General features: G+C 42.4%; 1 protein-coding gene across 1 annotated transcript in view; it reads right to left on the bottom strand.

The window, feature by feature from the left end:
- MED12 (mediator complex subunit 12) overlaps window positions 1-26,634 on the bottom strand; it is a 4,088,267-nt gene that overhangs the window by 2,248,063 nt on the left and 1,813,570 nt on the right. The window contains exon 18 of the mRNA XM_044054827.1: window positions 4,666-4,809. Within this exon, the coding sequence (XP_043910762.1) occupies window positions 4,666-4,809 (144 nt within the window). The remainder of the gene's footprint in view (window positions 1-4,665; window positions 4,810-26,634) is intronic.

Below are 26,634 nucleotides of genomic sequence, written 5' to 3'. Positions count from 1 at the left end.
TAGGCAAATGAATGGTTTGGTTAAGAGCCACACTGGACACTACCTTAGGCATAAATGTCGGGTTTGTCCTTAGAGAAACCCTGTCCGGATGGAAGATAATGAAAGGTTCCACAGCCATTAATGCCTGTAACTCTGAGACTCTTCTTGCTGAAGTTATTGCTAGGAGCAGAGCTGTTTTCCATTATAAGAATTTTATGTCAGCTGTATTGGCTGGCTCAAAAGGAGGCATTGTGAGTTTTTCCAAGACAAAATTGAGGTCCCATGCAGGTATTGGTGCTCTCTCCTTGGAGGTCTTATGTTTTTGGCCCCCCCGAGGATCTGCCTAAGCAATGGATATGAAAAAATAGGTGGGTCTGTATTGTAATGAGCTGAAATGGCAGAGGCATGGATCTTAATTGATGAGAAGGATAGGCCTTTGTCCAGCATCTCAGATATTGTAAAATCGGAGGAATATTTGGAACAAGCGTGTCAATTCCTTGTGCCTGGTTCCAAGCACAGAATCTCTTCCATTTTTCGCTGGGCCTCCTGGCCTCCAAAATTACATCCATAACCACTTTAGAGAGAGAGGTGTATTGTGAATGGTTACATTATCCTCCATGCAGCTAGATTTAGAGCTCCGAGTTGGCTGTGCAGGATCTGATTTTTTTGTTGGGTCAGTAAAGAAGGAATTTGAGGTAATGTCCAGCCTGGGCCTTGGGACAAACTCCTTAGGATTGGGTACCAGTGTTGGTGTGGCCAATCCGGGGCAATCAGTATCATTTGTGGCTTCTCTTGTCTGACCTTTAGGAGTACCTTGGGGAGGAGAGACAGTGGAGGAAAGGCATATACTGTAAGGTTGTTCCAGCTGAAGGACAGGGCATCCACTTTCCATGCTTGATAGTGGTAAGTCCTTGTGCAGAATCTCTGAAGTTGGCAGTTGTAAGGGGAGGCAAAAAGATCCATGTCTGGGCATCCCCATTTCCTTGTTATCATGCTGAAGATTTGTGGATCTAGTTTCCGCTCGTGAGGGTCCATGAGGTTTCTGCTTAGTTTGTCTGTCAGAGCATTTGTTTTTCCTGGCAGGAATTGTGCTTGCAGGTGTACTTGCTAAGTCAATGCTGTGTTCCACAAAATCATGGCTCGTCTGCAGATGGGGTAGGAATGTATGCCCCCCTGTTTATGTACCACATGACTGTGGTGTTGTCCGTCTTCATCAGCAGCTGTCCTGGATGAAGTAGGTCCTTGAAGGCTGTCCGGGCATTGTGTACAGTTAGCATCTCTTTTTGATTGATGTGTACATGCCTTTGGCTTGGGGGCCATATGCCCTGAATACATTTTCCTGCCATGTGGGCCCCCCCAGGCATAATCTGATGCATCTGTTAGTGTTTGCCTGGCTGTGGGTAAAGTGAATGGCTGTCCCTTGTTGTGGTGACAGGCCTGTGCCCACCATCGAAACTCCTGTTGTAGGCAAGGAATGAGGGAAATTATTGATTCCAGGCTGTGGCAATGTTGAGTCCAAACACTTTTTAGGTACCATTGTAGTTTCCTCATATGCAGTCTTGGATATGGAATTAGCAGAATGCAGGAGGCCATGTAGCCCAAAGCTGCAAAATTTTTCTTGCAGATATAACTGGGTCTTTGTTGCCATGTTTTCGAAGTAAGAAGTCAGATGCCTTTGTTTGCCTGGCGTGAGATAAGCCATCTGGGAAGTTGTATTTAAGCTTGCACCCAGGAATATTATCTCTTGAGAGGGTACTAGTTTTGATTTCTTTTCATTTACTGTGTACCCTAGGCAAATTAGTAATCTTTATACAAACGCCAGATGCTTTAGTAGAACGTCTTTGGCCTCTGCTTGAATAAGGCAGTCATCCAAGTAGGGATATATCTGAATTCCTTTTTGTCTGCAAAATGCAATTACTGGTGCCAGGCATTTTGTGAAGACCCTGGGCACAGTAGATAAGCCAAAGGGCAGTGCAGAGAATTGGTAATGCTTTGAGCCAGCTATGAATCTGAGGCATCTTCTGCAAGATTGTCTGATTGGGACATGCAGGTATGCCTCTGATGTCCACAGTCACAAGCTAAGCTTTTTTGCCCAGCATGGGCAGAAGCGGCTGCAGTGTCAACATTCTGAATTTCAGAACGTCCAGAAAAGTATTTAGAATAGACAGGTCCAGAATCTGTCTCCATGCTTTGTCCTTTCTTGGTACTAAGAAAAGTCTTGAGTAAAATCCTTGTCCCTGCTCTTGTTGTAGCACTGGCTGAATAGCCCTCATGTCCATGAGGGATGAAACTTGGTTTTGTGCCTATGCCCATTGATTGTTGGGCAGGTCAGGCATACCTTTTGCCTTTGGAAGGGTGTGAAAGTGGAACCTGTAGCCCTAAGAGACTATATTTAAAACCCATTTGTCCTGGGTAATAATGTGCCAATTTTGTGAAAAATGTGCTAGCTTTCCCCCTAAGGATGCTGCCAAAAGATAAATGCTTGGCATTGGCAGAGGGAAGTCATTGGGACTGTTTCCTATATGGCTGTGACTTGTCTTCTCCGCTTTTGGAGGTAGAAGCACCCCACTGTTTGTGCCTGTATGAGCCCTAGGGCTGTCTGCCTCTAGGGCGTCTGTATCTGCCTCTTTGTGGCCTGACACGGGAAAGGACCAATTTTTAGAAGGCCAGTTCCTGCTAAATCTGGGTGGCTGCACCTGTAAGAAATCCTTCACTGTCTGCAAAGATTTAGCTTTATCCTCCATTTTCTTCAACACTACTTCTGTCTTAACACCAAACAAAGTATCATGCTGTAGTGGAGCATTCAATAATTTTGCTTTAACATGATCAGGCAGAGTCTGTTCTTTTAACCAAGCATGCCTTCTAATGACCGAGCCTGTTACAGCAGCCCTGCAAGAGGCCTCCAGTGAATCATAACCACATTGCAAAGTATGTTTTCCCACTTGTTCAGCTGCATGCAATAAACCCTGCAATTCCTTGTTCTCAGCACATTCAGAATTTGTCAACATTTTCTGTTTTAACAGAGACATTAAATATTGCTGATATTTAAGCATATGAAACTGACAATTTAAAGCCCTTACAGCCAAGGTAGCAGAAGTGTAAACTTTTTTCCCCCCATCTATCCAGTGCCCTAGAATCTCTATCTGAGGGGACAGGATTTTTTGCAGTAGCAGCTTTGACCCCTTTGGGACCCTGTGAAATAGTTTCTGGGTCAGCAGCAGGGTTTTTATATAGGAATTTATGAGAATCTAGAACCCTGTAGTATCTCTGTCTGGCTTAACAGGTGCAGGAGGTAAAGAGTCGGGAGACAGGCTAGACTCTGAAAAGACCATCTACAATGTCTAGAACAGGAGGAATAGCAAGAGGTCTGTGCTGAGTAAGTAAAAGAAAGTCTCTGAGCCTTTTCTTAGAATCTGAATAATCTTGGCTCTCCCAGTGGAAATGCTCCCTCATGGTATGCAAGGTTTCCCCAAATGAATAATCCTCAGGAGGAGAAGCTGAAAGAATAGATTCTTCAGCATCAGAATCCTCATAGGGAGGAAAAGAGTATCCCTGTTCTGAAGAGGAGTCAGAGGAAATGGAAACCTGATCAGAGGAGTCATATTCAGTGTCTTGCCTAGGCCTCTTATCAGGAGGGGGATGGGAGCCCCTGATCAAAGTAATTAGGTCTTCGGCCATTTTGAGCATCTATTTCTTAGGAATGGAAGTCTGTCCTGAAGAATACTGCACTTGTTTTGTCTTTAAAACTGTTTTAGTCTTTGTCTTTGATGCTGAAGTTTGCTTAATATAGAGCTGTGTAGGTCTGAAAACACCCTCAGAAGCTGATGCCTGCTCAGCAGCTCCAGACCCATCTGAGGGATTAGTTTCCGAAGGCCCAATACCTTGAGTATCCAGAGGCCTAGCTGTCTCCATGTGGGAGTCGGAGGTGGCCTGTGGCTCTGAGGTAGCTGGTGTCAGGGGCTGCGAAAGCGCCTCACTGAGAACCGGCGACTGGCCTAGACGAGGCTTCATCGTTGGTTTTGGACCTCGGATGCCTGTCCTTTTCTTTTTCCTTGTGCTTTTTATGAACTCCGGTCGTCGGCTGTTCCGACGGTATTATGTAATTAAACTTTCGGCCAAAGTAATGAAAAGCAAAACTGAACAGACGCTTAATAGTGCGTTGGTTAAATCCAGCACAAAACCGACAACTAGCAACGTCGTGGTCAGGGCCTAGGCAAGGAATACAGTAAGAGTGAAAATCCTTATGAGGTATTTGCTTCCCACAAGAAATACAATTGTTAACTTTTTCTGACATCGGTCTGGAGCAAGAAAAAAGTTTCCCCAACAGGGTACTTAGCTTTATTGAATACTTCAGATCTGAAATTCAATTTCGAAAATCTCAGGAGTCGGCCGACTAGCACTTGCGAACTGCTTTTTCTTCAGGCACCGCATGGCAAGAAAGACTGAAGAAAATGGCTTCGGCTGCATCTTTTATACCCCTGGCGCACTGACATCAAGGAAGAGGCGACAGCAACCGACGCCGGACCAAGACCTTGGAATTCAGGCTGACTGCGGGTAGCCTGCCAGCAGGATAACCCAAGTGTAATGACTGCAACAGTGAAACACGATGAACATCTTTAATCATTTTCTACATCCCTTCAGCCAATACCCAACATTACACAGACAGAGACCAGGAATCCATACTACCTGAATAGCAAAATCAATGAGGCCACTTATGTTGAGAGAATATTCCATGAGATCAAAGATGAACTGCACATGCTGGACCAGTGGAAGATGGTAAGACATTCCTAAGGCAAAGCTGGTGATTTGCTCAAGGACATTCCGAGATACCTAAAGATGATGACAGGAAAAATGAAAAAGTCCGTTAACACTGAAATTTGAGAGGTACATGAGAAAGTGCAGTACTTATTTTCATATTCAATAGCTTTAAACGGAGTGCTTCAAACAAATTCACAATCACATCCCACAAATAATGTTAAGGTTCTCACTTTTATTTAAGAAGTGCCTGACTCCCACAGAGCTGGTTTATATTTTTCTTCAAAATGAAGATTTGCAGCCATTTTTGACATTTTCAAAAGCTTACACAGTATCAGAAGATGCACAAAAATGAGGACTTCTACTGGGAGCAAACATGTAAGATTTCACCTTCTGAAATTCCCAGGTTACCCAACATCCAAATTATCTTTTTCCCATCTACAGTGCCTTGTTACCTGTGCATGCACACCTCCTGTCAGCACACAATGAAATCTCACCTATCACTCCAAGAGGGTACACTCAACTTTTGTTCCACTCTAATATGACACCAATACACTGAACAAGTACAGCCCATGAGAAATGAATTAAAAACAATGTATGACAATACAAAAATATAGGTTTGCCCAATGAGCAGCAACATTCATCCACAACTGGAGATTATGAAGGCCAAAGAAGGAGTGGCAGGATAAGTCACAACTGTTAAAGAAAACATCCTCACAAATCAAGTGAAACTCCAACATAATTTTATTTCATCCAGCTCTGCAGACCTTCTGTAATGTCTAAGGCTGAATCACAAAAAGCAATTTTACATCATCCTCCTCAGTGCTTCAATTTGTATTTTAGCAATTTTACAGTGTCTCTGGAAGCCAGGGCCAGATGAATATCTAAAGGAAGGAATACAAAAACAAGGTAGTGCAAAAGGAAGCACAACTATTACTTGGACATCAATTCCTCTAATGTTTAACAAAGGTGTGAAAGAATAGTTGCGCAAAACCTTACCATAACTATAGATGTCCTTTTCCATGTTGCAGTATTCATTGGTGTGGGCTTTTCCATCTCAGGCTCCTATACAAAAAGCTTTTGCCTGGCTGCTGTAGGTGCATGGGATGTCACATGTAGGGACATAAACCAGGGACCATAAATGTGACGTTGGCACGCATGGACCTCAGAACTTGAAGCCCAGAGGAGTGGCCTGTCAGAAGAACAAGATGCCAACAAAAGTAGCAAATGCCACTGTTTGCTTGGACAGATGAGCCTTAGGTTGCAGAAGCAGTGGCCAGAGGCCATACCCTGTAGTAAGAGAAGCATAGGGGGTATGGGGGGGGGGGTGGGAAGGAATACTGCAACATGAAGAGAAGGGCATCTATGGTTATGGTAAGATTTTACACAACTATTCTATGTCCTTCTATTCCAATGTTGCAGTATTCATTTGGTGTGGGAGAGTACCACAGCTTAGGAAAAGAAATGGGCAGAAGTAGAGGTACAGGGTCCCAGTAGTCCTTGCAGGATTGCTCTAGCAAAGCCTGCCCTGGCCCTGGAGACTTGGTCTAGTTTGTAGTGCTTGGTGAAGGTGTGGACTGCAGACCAGGTAGCTGCTTCCAAAATTGAAGCTGTGTCCAGGCCTTTGAAAAAGGCCTTGGAGGTAGCTATGCCCCTGGTGTAGTGCGCTCTTACACCATGAGGTAAGACCATACCATGGTGTGAACAAAAAAGGACAGATTTCCTAATCCAACAGGAAACGGTTTGTTTGGAAACTGCCTTGCCCAGAGCCCTGGGTTGAAAGGAGATAAGAGCTGGTCCGACTTCCTTAAGTACTTAGTCTTGTCTAAGTAGAATCTCAATTGTCTGTGTACATCCAGGGAATGAAGGACTCTCACTGCATTGTTGGTTGGAGTTGGGAAGAAGGTGGGTAAGTGGATGGACTGGGTTAGAGATCATTCATTTACTACTTTGGGCATAAAGGAAGGGTTTGTGTGTAAGGTAACTGTCATTATGGAAGGTGGTGTAAGGAGGGCAGGCCATGACGGCCTGTAATTCTGACACTCTTCTAGCGGAAGAAATGGCCACTAAAAGAATGCTTTTACAAGTGCACATTTGTAAGGAGGCTAAACTAGCAGGCTCAAATGGGGTAAGGTGAGTTTTTCAAACACAAAGTTGAGGTCCCAGGGAGGAGGGATGGGTTTTCTTGATGGTCTAATATGAAGGATCCCTCTCAGGAAAAGTTTAACGTCCGGCCTAGAAAGCAGGGGTGGCTGTAAGGGTAAGGCAGGCTGAAATTGCTGAAATGTGGACTTTCAAAGAGGAGTTAGTCCAGCCTTAATGAGATCACAAACACAGCTAAGGACTGGTCTGCCTGCATTGGGTTCCTGTCCTTAAGAAGGCACCATTTTGAGAATCGTTCCCATTTCGATAGGTATGTCTTTCTAGTAGCTGGTTTCCTGACCTCTCTCAGGATTGAGAGCACATCCTCAGAGTACAGCTGTCTGTAAGTGATAAAAAGTTGATCACCTAAAATGTTAGGCTGAGCATTTGCAACCGAGGGTGAAGAGATCCCCTTTTGCTGAGATAGTAGATCCACCTTGTGGGGTAACTTGTGGTGATTGTCCTTGGCTAAAGAGTGGAGAAGGGGGAAAGTAAAGTTGCGTCTGCTTACCATAAATGTAGATGTTCGAGTGTATTCACTGTTGCAGTCAATACATTTAGGTCATCTGCCTGCAGGTAGCCCTCAGCCGGCCTGAATACCAGAGTCTTGGATTCCTGCATCGGATACTGTCTCTTCTTCCATGACGTCAGGTCGTCAAGGGTATAAAACATGCAGCAGACACCATTACATCAGTTTTTCTTACCCCAGGTGTCAGGTGCCCCCATAATGGGAAGCAATTATATGTTATGTTACACCCTCCATTAAAAAGCAAATACACCAGAAAGCTTAAATGCACCAAACAAAAAGGAACGGTAGAGACAAGAGAAGTCAGGGGGCTGGAGAGAGGGTAACCAGGACTGCAACAGTGAATACACTCCAACATCTACATTTATGGTAAGTGTACACAACTGAACTATGTTCTTCGTGTTTCACTGTTGCAGTCATTACATTTGGGTTGATTCCCAAAGCTAAGGAAGGGAGGAGGAAGCCAGAGAGCATTAGGACCAGCTAATAAGCCCTGCAAGACTGCAGTGGCAAAACTAGCTGTGGGTTTAGAAAAAATAGGCATGTGGTAATGCTTGGTGAAGGTATGTACAGAGCTCCAGGTAGCAGCTTCTAAAATGTCCCTGGTTGGGACCACTCTGAGGAAGGCTGTAGAGGTAGATGCAGCCCTGGTGGAATGTGATCTTATCCCCTTGTGGGGTAGGGTTTATTATAGTGCTTATAGCAGAAATCAATGCAATTTGCTATCCAATTAGAAATGATTTGCTATGAAATGGCCTTCCCCTCTGCAACAAAGCCAACTAGCAGCTGTTCAGATTTTCTGAGAGGCTTAGTCCTGTCCAAATAAAATCCAAGTTGTCTGTGCAGGTCCAAAGAGTGCAGTATTCGTTCACCTTAGTTTTGTGGATTCGGGAAAAAGGTAAGCAAATGAATGGACTGATTTAGGGCCACACTAGACACCACCTTGAGCATAAAGGAAGGACTGGTCCTGAGGGAAACCCCGTCTGCATGGAAGATAATGAAGGGCTCCACTGCCATGACGGCCAGTAATTCAGACACTCTTCTTGCTGAAGTGATGGCTAGCAGGAAGGCTGTTTTCCAAGAAAGGAATTTCAACTCTGCAGTTGCACCTGGTTCAAATGGAGGGCGAGTGAGCTTTTTCAATACAAAATTAAGGTCCCAGGCTGGAGTAGAGGCTCACCCGGGGGGGGGGGGGGGGTCTTAAATTTTTTGCCCTTCTGAGGAATTGCTTTAGTAGGGGGTAAGAGAAGACGGGTGGTTCAGTATTACAATGTGCTGAAATGGCAGAGGCATGAATTTTAATTGATAAGGATAGGCCCTTGTGGAGCACTTCTGTTAAGTACTTAAGAATAAGAGGTAAGCTGGGCATTGTTGTACCCATCCCCCGAGTCTGGCTCCAGGAACAGTATCTTTTCCACTTTTCAGCATAAGATTTTCCAGTACTAGGCCTTCTTGCTTTCAGAATGACATCTAGCACCTGCTTACTGAGAGATGCTATTTGGGGAGCTCAAGGAATTAGCCAGGCTGCAAGGTTCAGGGTTTGAAGCTGAGGGTGCAGTATCTGGCCCTCCTGCTGGAAAGGTATCTGAGGTAGGTGCCATGGTTCCAGCAATATCATACTGCGCAACAGGGGATACCAATGCTGGCATGGCCAGTCTGGTGCAATCAGTACTGTCCTTGGCTTGCCCTGTTTGATCATTAGCAGAACCTTCGAGAGGAGAGGCAGAAGGGGAAAGGCATAAACCGAGAGGCTTTGCCAGATAAAGGACACGGCTTCCATTTTTCAAGCTTGACTGTGGGGAGTCCTTGTGCAGAATTTGTCCAATTGGTAGTTTTGAGGGGAGGCAAACACGTCTATCTCTGGAGTCCCCCATTTGTTCGTCAAGAGGCTTAATATTTTTGGTTCCAGTTTCCATTCGTGTGGGTCCATGAGATTTCTGCTCAGATTGTCTGCCAGTGAATTTAGCTTGCCTGGCATGAATTGAGCTTGTAAATGCACTTGGTAGCTCAAGGGTGTGTTCCACAGAGCCATGGCTAGTCTGCAGAGAGGGTACGTGTGGGTTCCCCCCTGCTTATGTACCACAACTGTGGTGTTGTCTGTCTTTACCAATAATTGTCCTGGAAGGATGTGATCTTTGAAGGTTATCAGGGAATTCTACACAGCTGCCATTTCTTTTTGGTTGATATGCAGGTGCATCTGACTCGGGTTTCATTTGCCCTGAATGCCAAGTGAGCCCCCCCATGCATAGTCTGATGAGTCTGTAAGCAGGGTTTGGGCGGCACGGAGTAGATTGAATGGGAGCCCCTTGTTGAAGTGGAAGGCTTCTGCCCACCAAAGGAACTCTGTCTTTATACAAGGAATGATAGAAATCATTGATTCCAGGTACTGAGAATGTTGACACCATAGGCATTTTAGATACCATTGTAGTTTCCTCATATGCAGTCCTGCATATGGAATTACTAGAATGCAAGAGGCCATGAACCCCAGGGCTTGCAGGATTTTCCTTGCAGATAGCTGGGTCTTTGTGGCCAGTAGTTTGAAGTAGGCTGTCAATTAAACTTGTTTCTCTGGCATGAGGTAAGCCATCTGGGAAGTTGTGTTCAAGCTTGCTCCCAGGAATACAATTTGTTGGCAGGGTACTAGATGAGATTTCTTTTCGTTTATGGTGTACCCCAGCAAGGTTAGAAGTTTGTTTACAAAAGCCAGATGTTTTAATAGCATGCCCTGGCTTTCTGCCTGAATCAAACAATCGTCCAGGTATGGGTATATATGAATATTTCTCTGCCTGTAAAATGCAATGGTTGTAGCTTGACACTTTGTGAATACCCTGGGCACAGTAGATAAGCCAAAGGGAAGTGCAGAGAACTGATGGTGCATGGAGCCTGCTCTGAAGTGTAGGTATTTCCTGCAAGATTCCCTTATTGGAATGTGCAGGTAAGCTTCCTTTAAATCTAAGGTTGCCAACCAGGCATCTTTGCCTAGCATAGGAAGCAGCTGTTGAAGTGTTAGCATTTTGAATTTTGGGATTAGCAGAAAGATGTTTAGAATAGAGAGGTCCAGGATAGGACGCCAGTAGCTGTCTTTTCTGGGTACCAGGAAAAGTCTTGAGTAAAAACCTTGTCCCCTTTCTTCTGCTGGGACAGGTTGAATAGCCCTGATATGTAGAAGAGAGTGAACCTGCTGTTGAGCCTCTGCCCACTGATTTGGGGGTAGGTCTGGCCAACCGTTTGGGGTTGGTAAGGTGTGGAATCTGTATCCTTGAAAACCTATATTTAAAACAATTTGTCCTGGGTAATGAGTTCCCAGTTTTTTGCATGCAAGGCGATCTTTCCCCCTAAGGGAGCAGGCAGATGAGCAGGGCTTGGAAGGATTAAGGTTAAGTCATTGTGACATTTTTCCATGGGGGGAGTCCTACTATTACCAGCTTTGGAAGTGGGAGCCCCCCAATGCTTAGGCCTGTGTGTACCTTGAGACTCTAGCCTAGGTGGTCTGCTGTTCCTGGTTTTGGACTGAAAAGGCCTGGAAGAGACTGGAAAGACCAATTCTTAAAAGGCCAATGCCTACTAAATCTGGGAGGCTGTACTTGCAGGAAATTTTTAACAGTTTGCATAAACTTAGCTTTTTCCTCCATCTTTTTAAACACGACTTCTGCTTTGTTGCCAAACAAGTGGTCTTAGTTTAAGGGAGCATCCAGTAATTTAGCTTTAACATGATCTGGCAAGTTTTGCTCCTTAAGCCAGGCATGCCTTCTAAGTAGAGACCCAGTGACAGCAGCCCTGCACGATGCTTCTCCAGAGTCAAAACCACATTGCAAAGTATGTTTACTAACGTGTTCAGCAGAATGCATTCAATCTTGTAATTCTTTATGCTCAACAGAGTCAGGAAACATCAGCATTTTCTGTTTAAGTAGTCCCATAATATGCTGTTGACACTTTAACATATGAAACTCTTAGTTAAAGGCCCTAATGGCCAAAGTAGCAGAAGTGTATACCTTCTTACCCCATCTGTCCAAGGCCCTGGAATCTCTATCAGAGGGGGTAGGGTTTTGGGCAGTAGTAGCCTTAATGCCTTTTGGTCCTTGGGAAATGGTCTCTGGATCCGCAGTAGGATTCTTGAAAAGGAACTTGTGAGAGTCAGGTTTTCTGGGAGCTCGAGGTAAAGTGTCTGGGTCCAGGCTAGATTCCAAGAAGGCATCATCTAGAATGTCCAAAACAGGAGGGATAGCTAAAGGCCTGTGTTGAGGGAGGAGTAAGAATTCCCTAAGCCTCTTTTTGGAGTCAGTGTAATCCTGGCTTTCTCAGTGGGAATGCCCAAGAGAGTGCAAGGTTTCACCAAAAGAAAAATCTTCCTGAGGGGAAGCAGAGGGAATGGAATCCTCTGCATCAGAATCCTTATAGTAGATAAGGGCAAATCCTGGTAATCAGAAAAAAACAGACATTTCAGAATCCTGATCAGAAGAATCAGAAGGAAAATCAGTTCTAGGTCTCTTAGAAGGGGAAGGTTGACTTCCCCTATTAAAGTATTAAGGTCTTCAGCCATTCTTATTTATTTTTTAGGCATATGGGCCTGACCATGCGGTTTGAACATCGGTTTTCTAGGCATGGGTCGAGTTTTAGGCCTTGAAGAAGATGGCGTTGGTTTGAAATGCAGGTCTGTAGTCCTGAATACACCCTCAGAATCCGGTGGCAGCACAGTGGCTCCGGACCCATCCAAGGTAGAGACATCTGCAGGTTCAAGCATCTTGTGGCATGCCAGACTCAGAATGGGTCTCAGCAGAGGCCTGCGAAACTGAAGTAGCGGGTATCAGGGGGTGCGGAAACGCCTCACTGAGTACCAGCGAATTGGTGACTATCTTAATGGAAGCGTCGTCGGCAGTTTTGGACCTATGCGGTCTGTCTCTGGTCTTTATCTTTATGTTTTTTTCAGCATATTGGTAGTCAGATGGCATAACAAAGACATTTCGGGAAAGTTGAACAGAGCACCAAAATAATTTGCTGCAAAAATAGACTGACGACGAATAGTTTGGGGGTTGAATAAAGCACAAAACCGACAGCAAGGGATGTCATGGTCTGGGCCTAAGCAAGGAATGCAGTACGAATGAAAATCTTTATAAGGTATTTGCTTTCCACAGGTAAGACAATTGTTAACTTTTAATGACATCGGTTTAAGAGCAAGAAAAAGGATCCCTTAGCTTTTTTGAAGACTACGGTTCTGAAACTCGAAAACAAAAATTTCAGAAGTCGGCCGACCAGCACTTGGTAACTGCTTCTGCTTCAGGCACCGCACGGCAAGAAGGACTGATGTAATGGTGTCAGCTGCATGTTTTATACCCCTGACGACCTGATGTCATGGAAGAAAAGACAGCATCCGACGCAAGAATCCAAGACTCTGGTATTCAGGCCGGCTGAGGGCTACCTGCAGGCAGATAAACCAAATGTAATGACTGCAACAGTGAAACACGAAGATCATCAGGTATCTGGGAACATATGTTTTGGGAGTGTAATGAGATGGCAGACTTTAAAAATTCCCTACAGAGTACTCTTCAGAAATATTGTGCAAGCAAATGGCTGTACATAAAGAAAATGGTTTTGAGCTGGGATACAGGATCTGAATTAGACACAGTAAGGTCTTATTACATTTAATTTTGTTGGCTGCCAACTACACCAGTTGTGTCTGAGGTATTGAAAATTATAAATCAGATAAAAGAACTGGAAGAGGGATCTTTACAAAAGGGAAGGAACAAACTACACAGAAGTAGATGGAAATTGTGGGAACAATACATGCATAATAATGTTCTGGAAGAGGAGGATGAGCAAGGTTTAAGGGAAGGCCGTAATTCAGCAATATTATTTGTAATGTTGGACTGATAGTAGCAAAAAATATATGTGATGTATATTGTATTTAATTGGAAAAATGGTTGGTTTTCTTTTATGATTACGCATGTCTGTCAATGTCTTAAGTCCTAATTTAATAACCGTGTTTAAAAAAAAAAGCACAGCACTAACAATAAAAGTTTTTTAATGGTGAAGTGCCTTCATCTTTCACAAAAATACAGACTTCTTCAAAACCAAATGTTGGATGTTCTGATAGAAAGCAGTTATATAACATGATCAGCTTGATCATGTGACTAAAACAAACCAGATACATGGACAAAAAATACATACAGTAAAGGTAAATTAGATAAAAAATTATGAAAAATGCATTAAAACAAGGGAATGCTAAATAACATTCATATAAAAAAAATTCATTAAATTGTTAAATTAGGATGAAAATATCTCTGTTGAATACTGTACTCAAAAATCACAATCTGGCAGCCTTTCTTTTTCAAACACACAAGAGAGATTCTCATTGAAACCTGGAAGGCGACATGCATCTTGCTTCAGTTGCCATAAAAATTCCTTAACTTCTAAAGTCTCCCCCCCAGAGACCCTCTCTTGGATTTGGAGTTACTCTTTCCAAAGAAATAAAGTTAAACATTTTGAAACCTGTGCAATCAGTAGAATGTTTATACAAGTCTTTCTTAATGTATTTTCTGTTAATAAAATATGGCTCAAGTATATGTTCTTGTAATGCTCTCCCTGTTTTCCTACGTAAAAGGCTGGAGTGGCATAAAACTGCATATACCATTCCCTTTGACATACAACTATTACATCCATTAAGTTTGACAGTAACTCATCCTAATTTAAAGCTGTCACCCTGTATAACACAGCAGCAGATGTCGAAACCATTGCATCTGAATGTCCCCTTTTTCTTTTTCACAGGTAATGATCTATCCAACAAGTTCTTAACTTTTGCCCATCTCCTGAAACTAACTCTTACTGTAGGGGGAAATTGCTCAAACTGTCTACTTTTAATATTTTCCAGTTCTTCCTTATAATGTGTAATATTACTGTTAATAGAAAATATGTAATTGATTTGACACCTTTGTGGGACCAACAGCAAAAAAAAAAAAAAAAATCCTGTGAAAGACCAAACATTCCTGAAGGACAAGGACCTGCAGCTCAGAGACCCTGAGAGCAAGGCTGATGCCACTGAAAGTCTCCCAAGTGATAAATTACAGAGCCCCAAATCAGCATGCTTAAAAGTGGGACAGGCAAATCTTTCTGTTGAAGTTTGTATCCCAAGGAGGATAACGATTCTTCAAAGAATGGTGGCAATGAGAACCCCGTTCAACTCCAAAATATGGCAGGAGTAAGGGGTCTGTTATCCTTTACTGCATCCAAACCGTAGGTGTAAACCCCTTCATGCCCTTGCAAGCTACAGATCCCCTAACATGAGTTTGGGAAACCATACCTCCTACCTTAACCTACTGGAATCTCAACATTCAGCCTAACACCATACTTAGAGGTGACTTCAACTATCCCTCCATAAACTGGAGACTCATACGATCCATAATTCACTTACTCATAGCTTTTTGGACTTAGTCAATACAAACACCCTGCAGCAAATACGGAGCTTCCCAACTAAGGGTACAAATATCCTTGACCTAGGACTCACGAACATGAAGGGGATGCTGCTCTACCCTGTGCATTAACTCCTCCTTGGTAAGGCCTGACCATTAAATAATCTCCTTTAGTATTAAAACTAACCTAGAAACCCCATGAATCTCCAAACTTGTTAAGAACTTTGCTAAGGCCAATTATCTCAAACTGGCAGCTTATTAATCTTCCAAACCCGGATGACACTGAGGCCCACTATGAGCTGCACACAAATGCACTGTGCAACTACATTCATAGCTGCAAAGAGGATGCAGTACCCAAGTCAAACTTACTATTGGCAAACAAACCTATGATTACTGTCACTGCATTAACATTGCCATGGCCTCCTAGAATGGGCCTGTAGATGCCTTTTTATGTTACTGCCAAACGCTTCATTCCGGACCTTTTCCATCAATGAATGGGGATAATCTCTGTCCATAAATATTCACTTCAAGTTAGAAATTTCCTGTAGCAATACATTTTCATCCAAAATCATTCACATCATCCAAACATACTGCCCCCTTAACTATACTCCTTTTTGTTTTAAAGGGTGGCAAATGTTAAAGAATAAAACTGTGTTGGAGTAAGATGGTTTGCAAAAATGTTTGGAATAAAACTGAACATTACTTTTCATTAATTTAACATCCAAAAACTCTAAGCAGTCTCCATTAGTACTGTACATAAACCTTAAAAAGGATGTTGGTACTATTAAGAAAATCTGTAAATAACTTTTAAGTCATTACAGTCCCAGACCAAAATAGACAGGTGTCAACTAGGTAACATCTATAAAATTTCCAAAATTTACAGTACTATAATTTAGAATACTATGAGAGAAAAACAAACATGTTTTCCAAAAACAATGTGTTTGCGTAAACTGGAGCAAAAGCTGCCACCATAACAACACTTGTGTGCTGTAGATAATACTTTCCTTCAAAGGAAATTAAATTGTAAAGCACTGTTTCCAGGAATGAAATTAGTCTAAAATTCACTGGAAAATCTGGCTGGAAACCACTTCACTGAACCATTCTAAACCTGTAGTATGGGAAATGCCTGAAAACAAATCAATTGTACCTATAACAAATTTAAGATCTGGTGTCAATATGTCATCCTTTAAAAATTACCAAGAATTTTTCAACAAATAAGGTAATGTATGCATAAAAGCTTTCAGTTTGAAATCTATAAAGATGGCTAGTGGCTGCGTCTTTGATCCACTGGCATCCACTGTAAGACATTCAGTCAGATCATAAACAGATCTGTGTATCTTAGGTATACCAAAAACACCTGGAATGACCTTAACACTCAAAATTTAAAAAAAAATCTTTCAGAATGACATTACTTAAATAAAAATCCACTAACATCAAGTCTAAATTTCTAAATGCAATGCATTCATTGAGTGATACCTGAAAAGTTGTTTCATAGTTCATCAAAATACAGTACCATCTTATTCACATAGTCATCTCAGTTCATAATGCTCCAAAAGAACCCACAGGTGTTAAGCCATTTTCACTGGATTCTTGGTTTAAAACGGACATCACACTGTCTCAGGAATACTACAACGGTCATTGTCATTTCCAGTATACCTGGAATTGTTGTAAAAACATTGTAATTTACTGTTACGGAATATATATTTCAAGGAATATTTTCATCAAAATCTGTTCCCCAAAGGTCTTCAGCCTTGGAAATATCCAAATGGACTGGAAAAGGGTCTCAATTTAACTAAGAACTGCTTGAAATGTTTAACAGGCATGAATGTGAATTGATGACTGCTTTAAGGCAAATGAAACAATGATTGCAAAAATAAGCTGAGGATATTCAGGAAATTGTCAAAAACAGAGAAATTACTTGTTTTACAAATTATGAACATAAATACAAGGCAACACTTGTAAAAGTAGAGAAATCTTGCGAATTAAACAGGAATCGAAGAAGGCAAGCTTTCTAGAGACCAAGCTGACTACTCCACAGGCACTGCATACCCTGACTCCCCTGCCATTTCTCGTACAATAAAAAAAAAATAATCATCCAAAATCCGTCAACATACAGTCAGATCTTAACCAGTCTTGACATCTGATGCAATAACACATGGCAATTCATCTAATGTTTTAGAAATGACTGTACATTCTCCAGTACTAACATGACTGTACATTCTCCTGTGCTACGGCAGTCAGAGAGATTAGCCAGCTGGATATATCTGGAGGTAACAGAGCTCCAGGAATTTACAAACATAGGGAAAAGTGACAGCACCAAGGCAGATGAATTATTCAATGAGAGGCAAGGGAAAAGGGCAGAATCCCCGATATTACAAGAGGCAAAAAAGCATGGACAATATGGAACTGTCTGACAATGATCATACTGACAATGATTTTCATACATTTAATGATTTTCATACATTTAACAACAGCAATCTAGTCATCACTAGTGAGTACTTCTGTTTGTTTTAACAAGGTTTCAATTTTGTCCCTGCCCAATCTGCTTATCCCATACTTTATTAAATTTAAAAAAGTTAACTCATAGTGTTTAAGAATACGAACGGGTTTAAAAAGAAGTACCTATAACCCTTTAATGCATCCTATGGTAGCCATGTATGAAAAAGTCTGTGAATACAAGCTGAGAAAAAACACTTCAGGTTTAAATTAATTACACAATGAAAGGGAATTGCTGTACATAATGTCCAGGGACAAGCGGTATCGGTTCATGAAACCTGACATGGAGAGAGGGTTAGTCATTATGAACTATGATGACTATGTAAATAATATGTACTATATTTTGTTTAACAATGAAACTTATTTTCAGGTATTTGTCAATGAACTGAATATTGCATAAAAATACAGAATTAATGTGAAGCGAATTTCTATTTACGTTATGTCACACACAAAGATTTGTTTAACTTTTTAACTGTTAAAAAGCCAAGTATTTTTGGTATACCTAAGGTCCACAAATCTGTTTATGACCCCGACTATGCACCCTACAGTGAACACCAAAGGATCAATGACACAGCCACTAGCTAACTTTAAGCATTTTAAACTGAAATCTTTTCTGATTACATTGCCTTACTTGTTGAAAGATTCTTGGCAATTTTTAAAGGATGTTAAGGAAGACTTATTGACACTGGATCTTAAATTTACTACTACTGATGTAATAGATTTTTCAGTCATTCTCCATACCATGGGTTTAGAATGGCTCAGTGAAGTGATTTTACAGATAGTGTGAACTTTTGATTATTTAATTCATGGAATCAATGTTACTTATGAGAAAATAAGTTTGTGTTTCCTTCAATATACTCCAAATTTTGGAATTGTCAAACGTGTTACCCAGATGACGTGTTTGTTTTGGTTTGGGACTGAAAGTGACTTAAAATAATTTAGAGATTTTCTTCATAGTATTTGCATCCTTTTCAAGGTTCACTTACAATATTAATGCAGACTACTTAGTTTTTGGAATGTTAACTAAAAGTAATGACACATTTTCTTCCGCAATCTTCTGCTGACCCACTTAGTCCAATACATTTTTACTATTTAAAAGCTGCCACCCTTTACAATAAAAAAAAAGAGGACAGTACAGTTAAAGACCAGTTTGTTAGGATGATGCACATTACTTCAGATGAAAATGTATTACTTCAGCAAATTTCTAATTTGAAGCAAATATTTATGAACAGAGCTTACCCAAAATCATTCACATAAAAGATGTGGGATGAAGTGCTTGGCAAATACAAAAAAGGACTCAACAAGCCCATTCTAGGAGACAACAGCATTAATACAATGACAACAGTAATACCAATGGACACTGTGGCAAAATCACAACCACATTTTCTACTAATAGCTGACTACACATACAAGTAAGAACTGGCAAATAAACAGTTTGAGCAAATTATTTCCCCCTTACAGTAAGAGTTAGTTTCAAGAAGGGGCAAATATTAAGTACAGTTGTGTACACTTACCATAAATGTAGATGTTAGAGTGTCTTCACTGTTGCAGTCATCACTGTAGGGTTCTTCCTGCCAGCAGGCAGCCCTTGGTCGGCCAGAATCCCAAAGTCTGGGTCCGGCGTCGGCTGTTCAGTCATGCTCCCTGACGTCAGAGCGCCGGGAGTACAAAGCTGCCCGACGACGCCACGTTTTCCAGTTTTTCTTGCCCCAGATGTCAGGTGCCCAAAAATGAAGGCTAATAGTAAAACAAAAATGTAACATACAACGAACCCCATACCCTGTAGCAAATACACCTCAGAAGAAGGGTGAAGTAGGAAACCACACTAATGAAAGTATAAGAGGGAACAGGAGGGTGGGTAACTCAGACTGCAACAGTGAAGACACTAACATCTACATTTATGGTACGTGTACACAACTGTACTATGTTCATCGTGTTTCACTGTTGCAGTCATCACTGTAGGGTTGAATCCCAAAGCTGAGGTAGAGGGTGATGGTTATAGAGTAGAAGGGGCGGCTAGAAGGCCCTGCAAGACTGCAGAAGCAAAGCCTGCCCTACACTTAGAATAAAGAGGGAGATTATAGTGCTAAGAGAAAGTATGCACTGAACTCAAAAGTTGCAGCTTCCAAAATATCTTTGGTAGGTATTCCCCTGAGAAAGGCAGCTGAAGTAGCAGCAGCTCTGGTAGAGCGAGTCCTAAATTTTCCTGGGATTTGCTTTCCATGATGAGAGTAACAAAATCTGATTCCATGAGCAATCCATTTAGAAATTGTCTGTTTTGAAATAGCTTTGCTTTGGGAATTTGTTGCATAAGAAACAAACAGTTGCTCTGTTTTCCTGACATCCTTGGTTCTGTCCAGGTAAAAATGAAGTTGCCTGTGTACATCCAAGGAATGCAAGATCCTTTCCCCCTTACTTTGTGGATTAGTGAAAAAAGTTGGCAGGTGAATAGTTTGATTTAAAGCCACTTTGGAAACCACTTTAGGCATGAAAGTAGGATTAGTCCTTAAAGACACCCTGTCTTGGTGAAAAATAATATAAGGTTCCACAGCCATGAGTGCTTGTAACTCCGAGACTCTCCTGGCTGAGGTCAAAGCCAGTAGGATAGCTGTCTTCCATGATAAATACTTAATATCAGATGTGGCAGCAGGCTCAAAAGGAGGCAGAGTGAGTTTTTCCAGAACATAGTTGAGGTCCCAGGCAGGTATGGGTGGTGTCCTAGGGGGCCTTAAACTCTTTGCTCCTCTGAGATATTGTTTCAGAAGTGGATGCGAAAAGATTGGAGGATCTGTACTGTAATGTGCAGAGATAGCCGAGGCATGTATTTTTATGGAGGAGAAGGATAAACCCTTGTGTAGCATGTCTGTCAGGTAATTTAAAATCAGTGGGATATTAGGAATGAGAGGATCCAAATCCTGAGCATGCATCCAGGTGCAAAATCTCTTCCATTTACCTGCATAAGATTTTCTAGTGCTAGGCCATCTGGCTTCTAAGATGACATCCATGACCTGTTTGGGAAGAGTAGGATTAATCATAGATCCTGAATACGCCAGGCTGAGAGTTTTGATATGAGAGTGCAGAACCTGGCCCTGGTGTTGAGACAAAAGATTTGGAATCTGAGGTAGAATCCAAGGAGGCTCCTGGGATAGATTCATCAGTGTTGAGTACCAAAACTGATGAGGCCAGTTTGGGGCCAGTAAAATCATCTTGGGTTTGTCCTGCTTGATCTTTAATAACACCTGTGGAAGAAGAGGTAGTGGAGGAAAAGCATACCCAGAGAGGTTTCTCCAACTGAATGAGAGAGTATCCACTTTCCATGCTAGTTTGTGAAATGTCCTTGTGCAAAAAAATCTGTAACTGGTGGATGAGGGGGGATGCAAATAAATCTATGTCCGGGCAGCCCCAGGCCTCTATAATCATCTTGAATATTTGGGTGTCTAGCATCCACTTGTGTGGGTCTGACAGGTTCCTGCTCAGGCTGTCTGCCAGAATATTTTGTTTCCCTGGCAGGAACTGAGCTTGTAGATCCACTTTGCAAGCTAGAGCTGTGTTCCAATAGAGTCATGGCTAGTCTGCAAAGGGGGTAGGAGTGTGAACCCCCTTGCTTATGTACTACATAATTATGGTGTTGTCTGTCCGTATCAGTAGTTGTCCTGGCTGTAGAAAATCCCTGAAAGCCAAGAGAGCATTCTGTACAGCTAACATCTCCTTTAAATTGATATGTAGGTGCTTCTGATCCTCTGTCCAAAATCCTTGCAGGCCTTTCCCCTGCAAGTGGGCTCCCCATGTGTAATCCGAGGCGTCCGTGGTTAACACTTGGTTGGCTGGAGGCAGACTGAAGGCTTTCCCTTTGTTGTGAAGACATGCCATGGTCCACCAATGGAATTCTTTTTGTAGGTAAGGCAAGACAGCAATCTGTGTGTCTAGACTGTGGCAATGCTGGGACTATACACTTTTTAGATACCATTGTATTTTTCTCATATGTAGTCTTGTATTTGGTATGAGAAGGATGCAGGAGGCCATGCAACCCAAAGCCTGCAGGAATTTCCTTGCAGTTAGCTGAGACATTAACGCCAAGGTTTTGAAAGTTGAAGCCAGCTGTAGTTGTTTTTTGGATGTCAGGAATGCCATCTGGGTTGTTGTGTTTAGAAGAGCACCCAGAAAAGTTATCTGTTGTGTGGGTGTCAAATTTGACTATGTTCACAGTGAATCCCAGGTACTTGAGTAGATTTTGAACAAATTCCAGGTGCTGGAGTAAGACCTCCTTGCTGTCTGCTTGAATAAGGCAGTCATCCAGATAAGGGTAAATTTGAATTTCCTTGAGTCTGCAATAAGCTACTACTGGTACCAGGCACTTGGTGAAGACCCTGGGTGCAGTAGACAAGCCAAAGGGCAGCGCAGAGAATTGGTATTGTTTTGAGCCGGCCTTGAAACTGAGGTATTTTCTACACTCCTGTCTGACAGGGATGTGTAGGTAAGCCTCCTTTAAATCCAATGTCACCATCCATGCATTTTTTGCTCAACATTGGGTAGGAGCTGCTGCAGAGTAAGCATCTTGAACTTTGGTATCTCCAGGAAAGTATTTAAGACTGACAGATCCAGGATGGGTCTCCATGAATTTTGTTTTCTGGGAACTAGAAAGAGTCTTGTGTAAAAGCCTTGTCGCATCTCTAATTGTGGAACCAGTTCTATGGCCCTCATAGCCATGAGGGATCCCACCTGGTTTAATGCCTCTACCCATTGGTGTTTTGGCAGGTCTGGCCATCCGCTTGGTCTTGGCAAGGTATGAAAGTGGAATTTGTAACCTCTAGAAACTACATCCAGAACCCACTTGTCTTGGGTTATGTAAGTCCAATTTTGTTGAAAAAGAGAGAGTTTTCCTCCTACAGGGGCTTCCAGCAGAGAAGTTCCTGGAGCCATGCAGGGGAAGTCATTGAGCCTGTTTTCTATAAGATTGAGGCCTGCCCTCTCCACTGTCTAGGTCTGCAAGAGGTCTGTGCTTGAGCCCTCCCTCTGGAGCGCATATATCTACACCTCTGAGGCCTGTCCAAGCTGGGAAAGGACCCATTTTTAGTTGGCCAATTTCTGCTAAATCTTGGGGGCTGAACTTGTAAGAAATCCTTAACCATTTGCATGGATTTTGCCTTATCCTCCATTTTCTTTATCACCTGTTCAGCCTTAGACTCAAACAAAACATTATGCTGAACAGGAGCATCCAGTAACTTTGCTTTCACTTGATCAGGTAAGTTTTGTTCCTTTAACCAAGCATGCCTTCTAATGACTGTGCCAGTGGCAACCGCCCTGCATGAAGCCTCCAAGACATCAAAACCACAGTGTAAGCCATGCTTCCACACTAACTCAGTAGCATGCATCAAATCGTGTAATTCCTTATTATCTGCACATGCAGAAATGGTACCTAGCTTTTGTTTCATAACAGACAGCAGGAATTGCTGATATTTTATCATATGAAGTTGACAATTTAAAGCCCTAATAGATAAAGTAGCAGAAGTGTACACTTTTTTGCCCCATCTCTCCAAAGCTCTAGAATCCTTATCTGTCGGAATAGGGTTTTTAGCAGAGGCGGCCTTAACACCCTTAGGACCCTGAGAAATGGTTTCTGGATCAGCAGCAGGATTTTTGAAAAGGAACTGGTGGGAGTCAGGGACCCTGTAATATCTGTCGGGCTTAGCAGGGGCTGGAGGAAAGGAGTCAGGAGTTAAATTAGCCTCAGAAAAGGCATCATCCACAATATCCAAAATAGGAGGAATAGCCAGGGGTCTATGTTGGGGAAGAAGGAAATCCCTAAGCTTTCTCTTAGATTCAGAGTACTCCTGTCCTTCCCAGAGAAAATGTTCCCTCATGTCATGTAAAGTTTCCCTAAAAGAAAAATCCTCAGGGGGAGAAGCTGATGGAATGGATTCCTCAGCATCAAAATCCTCATAAGAAGGGAAAGTATATTCCTGTTCAGAGAAAGACACTGAAGAAATAGATGCCTGATCAGAGGATTCATAATCCAATTCTTGCCTTGGCTTTTTGTCTGGAGGGAAATGTGAACCCCTAATCGGTTAGCAAGTCCTCCGCCATTTTAAGCAGCTGTTTCTGAGATTTGGGTCCTGGATCAGAAGAGGCCTGGGCTGTTGTCTTTGATTTAGAAGGAGTCTTCGCCTTTGCCTTTATCAGAAGCTGTGTAGGCCTGAAAACCCCCTCGGACGCCAGTACCTGCACAGCGGCTCTGGACCCATCCAAGGGAGCACTGTCCGAAGGTCCTGCAGCTGGAGTACTCAAAGGCCTAGTTGGCTCCTCGTGGGAGTCCGTTTCGGCAATCGGTTCTGAAATGGCCAACAGGGGCTGTGAAAGCACCTCACTGACGACAGCCGAACCTGTAGCTGGTTCTGCTTGTAAACCGTCGTCTGATTTGGACCTCGGAGGCCTGTCCTTATCCTTGCATCGTTTGTGAACTCCGGTAGTCGGAAGCGTGTCCGACGACATTTTATAATTAAATCGCCTGCCAACGTAGTGAAAAGCAAAATCGTACCTCCGCTTAATAGTACGTTGGTTAAATCTAGCACAAAACCAACAACTAGCTACGTCGTGGTCAGGGCCTAAGCAAGGAATACAGTAAGAGTGGAAATCCTTATGAGGCATTTGCTTCCCACAAGAAATACAATTAACTTTTTCTGACATCGGACTGGAGCAAGAAAAAAGTTTCCCCAACGGGGTACTTAGCTTTGAGAAGAAGTCAGTCAGTCTTCGGACTGAAGTACGAAAAAATATCAGGAGTCAGCCGACTGGCACTTGCGAACTGCTTCCACCGCACGGCAAGAAAGACTGGAGAACATGGCGTCGGCTGGCAGCTTTGTACTCCCGGCGCTCTGACGTCAGGGAGCATGACTGAACAGCGGACGCCGGGCCCAGACTTTGGGATTCTGGCCGACCAAGGGCTGCCTGCCGGCAGGAAGAACCCTACAGTGATGACTGCAACAGTGAAACACGAACATCTTGCTGGACAGTATTTCACATGAAAAAGGAAATGAAGGGGACATCTGCAGTTTTATCTTAGAGTGACAGCTTTAAGTTAGTACAAACTACAGTTAAACTTAATGGACATAACACTTCAAAGGGAGTGGTATATGCTGCTTTATACTACTCGTCTGGCCTTTTACATAGGAAAAACAGAACACATTACAGGAACTTGAACCCATATATTATATTAAAAGAAAATGCATTAAGAATGCCTAGTAAAAACATTCTAACTGTACACAGATTTCAAAAAGTTTTAATTTTATTATTTTGGCAAGTGTAACTCTGAATCCAAGAGTGGTCTTGGAGTGCGGATGAGATAAAAGCTGCTGAATAACTTTTAAGACAGCTGAAACTAGATGCCCGTCACCCTCTGGCTATCAATGAGAATGTGTCACCTGTTTGAGTTTTTTAACTTTTGAAAATGAAGACTGAATGACTAATCTTTTCACACAATTTTAATCATTTCATACTTTCATTCTAATTTAACAACTAAATTTTATATACAAATGCTGTTTTAGGGTTTTCTGATTTTAATGCTTTTATTCTTTATTTTTATCCAATATATTTTTACTCAAGGTATTCTTGTCCTTGTACCTTTAAATGTTCTATGTAGTTTGTTCAGTAGTTGCATGATCAAGTTGGTCACGTTATACAACAATTTCCTAATAGAACATTTGGTTCTGAGGAAGTCTGTGCTTTTTGTGAAAGATGAAAGCACTTAACCATTAAAAAAAACTTTCATTGTTACTGCTGTGGTTGCTTTCATAATGGTGTGCTATAATTCATTCTGAATTTGGTAATTGTATGGTTTTCAACACACCTGAAGTGATATTTAGTAGACTACAATATGGACTGTGTTGAAACAGGAGTATCTGGCTTGGATTACAGACTATTTGCTTAGAGAAGAATGCACATGGAGTGTTGGCGACTTTCGTTCTAGAGATAATTTGAGTGCTGGGGCTAGCAAGTAGTGCCTCAGGTTGTAGGAGGAGGTTTTTACATAAAGTATAGCTGCAAGGGGAATAAATGTCCGGAGTTGGATTAGTTTGGAGAGCTGGGACCCTAAAAGTAGGTAAGACCTTTGTTTTATGAGTTACCATTTGGCTTTTTCTAGAATGATGCAGTGATGCTCACAGAGAGGTGACTTTGTAATGAATCACCTGACTCTGATAGAGACTGCAGTGGTGGTGGTGTTTTTCTAGGAGGCAGATGCAAAAACAGATGGTCCATATTCTGGCTAAGAAAGAACTCCTCTGCTGATTTTTGTTTAGTATGTGGCAATGAGGCTAATCAAGCCATAATCACAGGTATCTGAAGGTGGAGGCCGTTTCTAAGGTGTAAGTGTACAAGCCAAGAACAATTAAGAGAGTCAGGTGCTTGCTGAAATTTCTGTTTAGTTCCAAAAAGCAAAGTTTTTGGTCCTGGAAGGTTTGAGAACTCATTTATGTTTTGAGCCACTGGTGGAGCTCATTTACATCTGACTGGTGCCGAGAATGAATGTTGGTGTAACAGTGACTACTTCAGTAAATGGTGTCAGAGTAGAGAATGACTGAGAGGGGTCTATATTAGAAAACTGAATGATCTGAAGTAGGAGATTCATTTGTCAGCAACCTGTGGGTATGGATCCGATATCTGATCCGAACCGGCATGGTTTATCCAGCTATGGATCCGAGCTCCTAGCTCCTCCCCTCACCCATAATGCCCTGCTCTCCCTACATGACCTCAGATCTAGTTTGCCGCGTTCATGGTGACGGCCTAGATTTCGAGCTCCATAAGCTAAGTGGTTTTTCAGTATTTTATAAGGGATTTTTCTGGTTTAAAATACCTTAACTGTGTGAAAGTGTTAGGTTCCCTTTCTATATATATTATTTTTGGGTTAAGTTAACTTAATTTTGTGTACCCTCCCCTCTCTGGCGCGTAGCTAGTGTGAGTGTGTGTTTTTCTTTGGGGCCTTCGGTGTGTGTGTTAGTTTTCTTTTTTTCTTAAAAAAAAAAAAAAGTTTAGTATGTCTGAGGCCCCAAAGGCAATCTTCTCAAAATGCTCCGAGTGTGGCCATAAGCTAGCCCCTGCTGATGGCCACACTCGGTGCGTTCGATGCCTTGGGGTTGAACACCTCACTTCTGGGTGTTCAATCTGTGCAGGGTTCAACCCCAGGGCATTGAAGGAGCGGAGGTCGAAGCTGGTCTTGGCGGGTCTCTTACCCCCAGACTCGGCTTCGGCCCCCGCTTCGTTGGTAGTGACTGCTTCAGCGGTTACTGCCTTGCCTGCTCCCCCTCCTCCTCCCGGGATTCAAACTCCCTCTACGGGTTC

This window comes from Protopterus annectens, chromosome 13.part0, assembly GCF_019279795.1.
Source record: "Protopterus annectens isolate FY-2018-M chromosome 13.part0, PAN1.0, whole genome shotgun sequence".
Classification (NCBI taxonomy): domain Eukaryota; kingdom Metazoa; phylum Chordata; order Ceratodontiformes; family Protopteridae; genus Protopterus; species Protopterus annectens.
This window is presented reverse-complemented; position numbering and strand designations above follow the sequence as displayed.